This window comes from Zea mays, chromosome 6 (genome assembly GCF_902167145.1).
Source record: "Zea mays cultivar B73 chromosome 6, Zm-B73-REFERENCE-NAM-5.0, whole genome shotgun sequence".
NCBI lineage: Eukaryota > Viridiplantae > Streptophyta > Magnoliopsida > Poales > Poaceae > Zea > Zea mays.
The window spans coordinates 177,540,028-177,545,507 of record NC_050101.1 but is presented as its reverse complement, the minus strand read 5'-3'; the positions used below and the strand labels follow the sequence as shown (position 1 = coordinate 177,545,507).

The 5,480-nt window shown below is 45.8% G+C and overlaps 1 protein-coding gene across 4 annotated transcripts; it reads right to left on the bottom strand.

Moving 5' to 3' along the window:
* Positions 1-1,215: 1,215 nt before the first annotated feature.
* On the bottom strand, positions 1,216-4,586 carry LOC100193948 (uncharacterized). 4 transcript variants are annotated; one of them, XM_008649198.4, is made up of 9 exons: positions 4,395-4,586; positions 3,575-3,810; positions 3,433-3,478; positions 3,178-3,209; positions 3,048-3,084; positions 2,751-2,818; positions 1,975-2,019; positions 1,809-1,877; positions 1,216-1,600 (listed from the first exon to the last, which is right to left on the bottom strand). In XM_008649198.4, the coding sequence occupies exons 1-9, from the start codon at positions 4,456-4,458 to the stop codon at positions 1,379-1,381; spliced, it is 819 nt and encodes a 272-aa protein (XP_008647420.1). In that variant the 5' UTR covers positions 4,459-4,586; the 3' UTR covers positions 1,216-1,378. The 4 variants fall into 4 exon arrangements, with proteins under 4 accessions (XP_008647420.1, XP_008647421.1, NP_001303954.1 ...); NM_001317025.1 differs by having other exon boundaries at positions 1,249-1,600; positions 3,048-3,087; positions 4,395-4,546; XM_008649199.4 differs by lacking the exons at positions 3,048-3,084; positions 3,178-3,209.
* Positions 4,587-5,480: the final 894 nt, after the last annotated feature.

Below are 5,480 nucleotides of genomic sequence, written 5' to 3'. Positions count from 1 at the left end.
TACTTCGCCAGCGCCACCATGGCATTCGGTGTCAGCTGATGTATTTGAACATTGAATCTACGCAGGACTTCGCCAACAAACCGGTGCGCAGGCAAGCGGAGACCGGCGGTGAAGAACGCCTCGAAAACGACCAACTCACCCTCCGGCTCGGGGACTTCCTCCGTCCTCGGAGCACGAGCAACTCCGCCGCCAAAGTAGCCCAACCGCTGCATATCTTCAACGCGGGCTGACGTCATCCGTGACACACCAAAATCAACAGAGTCGCCGGCGCGCAACTCCTCCACCACCAAGCTACTCAACGTCTCCTCAGACGAGGCGGCCGCCGGCGGCGTGGTGTCGGCGGAAGAAGAAGAGGACGGCATTGCTACGTACCGTCGGCGGCGGCGGGCGGTCTACTTCACTCGAGCCAGATCTCCGACGATCAAGAGCACGGCGGGCAGACGAACAGCAAGTCGGCGGGCGGCTAGGGTTTTCGCGGTGCGCGGAAGGCAAAGTTCAAAAAGCGCCGACCCCTGCCCCCTTTTATAGGCAGGGCGCGGCTCTTCGGGAAACCCGCAATCCGACAAGGCGCGGCGCTTCGGGAAACCCGCAATCCAACAGTACGCCGTCCATCAACGGTCATGTCGAAAACCCCCGCGGAACCACTTCGAGCGAGGGCAGCGTCTCCGCCATCTAGCGACGTCTTCGGCACCAGGTGACTTTGTCGAACTGGTCCCTCGGAGGGCAAATGTTGGGGCGAAGGCAAAGACGCCACCCTTCGCTCGTCGTCTCTCGCTGCAGTCGCTGGTTTGACGAAGACAAAACGGACAGGGACACCCTTCGCTTCATTCAGCACCAGACGAAGGCCTGCGGTGACGTCTCCCCGTAGCACGGCCTCGTCCTGCTCTGAGGCCCACGTGTGATCTGGCCCATTGTAACGGGCCCCGCGTGGCCGCCTTTGTGTTACGGGCCTAGTTTGTAAAGGCATTCTTGTAATTACGGCTTGTAACCCCGCTTTATGGGAATATTCTGGGGATAAACTAGGTGTCTGAGGGCACATGCGTCCTTAACACAAGGCGCTGGGCACTCAGATACCTATAAATACCCCCGCACAGTGCCCGTGAGAGGCTAGATCAACAGAGCTATTGCCCCCGTGCGCGTAACCCTGTTGTCACCACCGTTCACCCTTGTTGGCTTCCTTGCTGCTGAGAGCAAGTGCCAACAATGCTCATATCATATGGTTCCAGCAACTAAAAAAGATCATCCAGTGATGGGTACTACATTTATTGTGAACTCAAGTGGCTCTCTCAGGACCCAAAAATATCAGAACAGTGTTGTGGTAATGAGGTCGTTTGTTTTCGCGTCTGATTACGGCGTCATTCATTTATTTTCGCGGTGGTTACTCAAGCGAAGAAGCGGCGTCATCTGGAACCCCAGGAGATTCAGATCCAGCAGCTACGCCTGCCTGCAGCAATGAGTCCGCTTGGTTGGCGCCATCGGCGGACTCCGTAACCTGGTTGGTGCCGTCGTCGTGCTGAACTTCTGACCTCAGCACGTCGGATTCCCTTGGCAGCGATTTCAAATCACAGGCCAAACTCCCTTGACCTTGCTTTTCCCATGGCTGTTTCATCATGAAACCAAATGTGAGCCAACTGCTGTCAAAAAAAATGTCAAACTGGTACCAAGAGATAATCTGGATCAAGCAACGCATATGCTACTTCCCCAGCAATCATGATTCACTGACTACGCAAGGAACAGATCTATGCTAAGAAAGGTGTGCGTGTGTGTGTGTGGTTAGGCAAATAGGCAGTCAACTTTCAAGCACAAACCTTTGGTTTCGGTGCCATACGAGGTTCTGAGATTGGTTGATCAGGATTTGGAGGGTCATCGTTAATATCCTATGTCACAATAGAAACAAAAGGGTTATACGACAACAAAACTAGATAGTTCATATGTAGCAGCACTCTAAGAAGATAACTAGGAATCCAGACATGCCTGTATATCGTCTGGCCGCTCACCCCTTTGTATCATTTCCATGATCTGCCAAGTCAAATCACATTTCAGAAGCCAAGTTTGGCTCGATATGAACTTGAAATCATTTTTTTAGAGTCAGATAAACTTGAAACCATATATCGTTTACATGCAAAAACTTAGTGTATTTGGAAAGTAAGCCCACATATACCAAAATTCCAGATTTTGTAATGTTTGGTGTACTCCTGGTAGCTTAACAAGGGGGACAATGCATGATAAGATGAAGTGGATAGCAGAATTCTCATGATGCAACAGCTGACTGAAACCAGCATGCTTGAATACCCATCAACTGAACTTCTCACCCACCATTCCATGTCTTAGTGAAGAAGAAAGCAACCCCACATTGATGCATGTTCAAAGAGCATTGATATTGCAACTGGCTAGATCTAATAATGATACTTCATTTTTTAATCTAATATCTAAGTCCAGTTTCAGGTAAGTTAACCTTGGAGAACCAATTTCCTCTATTGATATATTTTCATGGCAGAAGTCCTCCCAGCAATTTTCAGGGGAAAAAACTCTGAGAGCCAACATGATGCTAAAAAAACTCATGTACCATGCAGCAATGGCTGGTTAGGACCGATTCTACTTTCTGAAGTTAATTTAATTATATTGAGATGAAGCTACCTAAGAAATGAACACTTCACAAAAAATTCAAATATACATATGCAGAAATCTGCCACAGCAGCATAAGGATTAAACTTGCAACCATTTACTCCTGTTTTAGATAGGTAGCTGACCTCCATATATGATTTTGGATGACGAGGTACCACAGGGGCCACAGGTCCAGCTTCAGGTTCCACCCTCTCTATAAATGAAAGTACTCCCTCCTTTTTCAAATTGTAAGTCATTTTGGCTTTTCTAGATATATTGTTTTTACTATGTGTCTAGGCTTAGAGTTAGGTGCACAGCAAAATCTACATACCTAAAAAGCCAAAATGACTTACAATTTGGGATGGAGGGAGTAGAAACGTTAGCAAAAAAAAGGTAATCAGGGAATAGTCAATATTTACCATAGATGAGAAGCATTGGCAAACCTAAACCATTCATACACTTTCTATCGACTTTAATTTCCTGCTGCATTGAAGAAAATGGCAGTAGCTTAAAATTTGCAGCATAGATACCAGTCATGCCTGGCCAATACTATTATTTGTAGTTTGTGCTGACCTCAGTAATCCTGCATGAATGATCAAACACCCCTGACAAAATGCAGGCAATAATAAGGCAATGAAGTTACTAAGTTAGATTTGTCATGATGAAGCCATTTAGGTCTGAAACTCTGAATGGGTAATTTCATATGGAATCACCATCATTTACAGCGGAAAACACACATAAACAATGAAACATCATTATATGATCCACGAACATATAGAACTAAAATATCATATAAAAAGCTAACTTAGTAAATGGACTCTGCCATACCTTGAGATGTGCACATATTTGAGCTCGCAGAATTCGATGACGGGCTCTTTAATTTTCCCACAAAAAAAGAATTGCAAAAGTAAAAGAAATCAGAATAATAAGTGATGCGGACTTAATCAGAAATTAAGCAAACAAATCTTACTTGTAGACGTCGAAATGCTTCATCTATTTCATCCATGGTGAGTCCTTTATTTACAAGGAAAGATCGCCTCTGTCCATCTGAAGAGGCTACTACTTTCGGGTGTTTCAGAAAACTAACAGCACTCTGAACCAGATCCTCCCTCAGCAGTTCAGTGGAAACAAGAGCCGCCTTTCCCTTTTTTATGTCCTGCTCCTTTGTGTCTTGCAGACCATGGCTACCTTCAGCGCTTCCTTGTCCTGTATGCAGTCCAGCAAAAAAAGTTTGACTTCCATAAATACTATAACGGCATCACGGATGGTACTATATAAACAGGAACAGAGGAAATATGATCCATGCTTGACACTCCAATCGTGTGTTCGTTAAAGCTATAATATTACTGTTTCCCCTCTTTTAAGCGTATGGGCTCAAAACGGGTATAATTTAATAATACTACTAAAGTTGAAGGAAAATTCACAAAGGCATGATGTAGATTCGCAGACAGTACTCATTCCACCGGATAGGTTAGCCGATCTGAATGACTTAAGCGTCGTACGTATCCTAAATGAAGCGAGAGACGAGGGAAACCCAAGGTTTAGTAACTAGGGTACAGTACAGTACAGGCCTTCAAAATTGAAAGTGAACACATCTCCGGGATGTGGTGTAGTACGTATCAGGAAACGGTATGAACGGACGAGGTTGGATCAGGTGAATTTGGACAGTAGGAACCCCTAACCCTTCGAACAGGCAAGGCGATGAAACCCTAACGGTTAGCAGCACAAGCAATTAGCATATAAAAGCCAAAGAGAACAGGACTACAGGAGCATCCCTTGCCAAATTGAACCTGGTTCCTGCTGCCTCGCTTCTTCGTCCACCAATCCATCCGAAGATGTCGATAGTTCCGCCATCGCTGCCGTCTGGGGACTTCCAACAGTCCTGTCCCGGCGGTAAGCGGCGCTTGTGTGGGGATAAGGACGCCGGGGGACGGAAGGAGGAAGACGAACGTGTGCTCAATTAGCGGCCAGGGCCTAGAGACGAGACACCTAGACAAATGGGCCGTTTCGGCCTTTATTTCTCTTGCTGGGCTATTTTGTACGGGCTTCAGATTGTATGGGCTATTTCCAGACGTACGATCTTACCGCTAAGCTTGAAGGAGCAGGCATTTTCGATTCTGCCACATCTATGTGAATCACACAAAGGTTCAGTTCTGCATCAGTTCTGCTTCTCATAATTAACTAAAAATAAGGGGAAAAACAAGAGCTGTTTTCCATCATTATTGATCTTAGTGAATTACATCAAGATGATAAAAGACACTAAAATGACTTCCGGCCTCTATACAACTAGGTTGTACACCACCAAGAGGGGGGGAGGAAAAAAACGTGACAAAATTATCATATCGCAGTGAACTACACCACACAACTCAGTCTTCACGCTATCCAGACAACACTTGGGTCCCCTCTCCAACAACAATGTCTCCAAAGAGAAACACGATATGTGCACGCACCGTCGTTGCGATGATCGAATCAGTCAAGACCAAACTAAAGCCTTTCACCAAAAAGAGTGGCTCCTCAAAATTTAATTGGCGACTTCAACAAGACCATTGCTAGGTACAACAACCTAAGATCAGATCTAGGGATTTCTCCCCGAAATTGAAGGCCTGTAAAACCACCATATCAAGAAAACCAAATGTCGCCACCACAATCGACCCGAGCTAGCTAATGTAGCCATACCACTTAATCTTAGCCCATACGAGCGACCACAAACTCTACGAGAGAGAATCAATCCTTAGAAAGGTCATTCTATGATGGTTGTTTCACGAACCAGCCAAAAAGCACTCACTAATCGAGTTTGTCAAATGCCTCTAAAGATAGGACACCCTGTCTGAGTAAGCAAAATCGTTGCAAGATGCTAAGATGACATGTATAGAAAA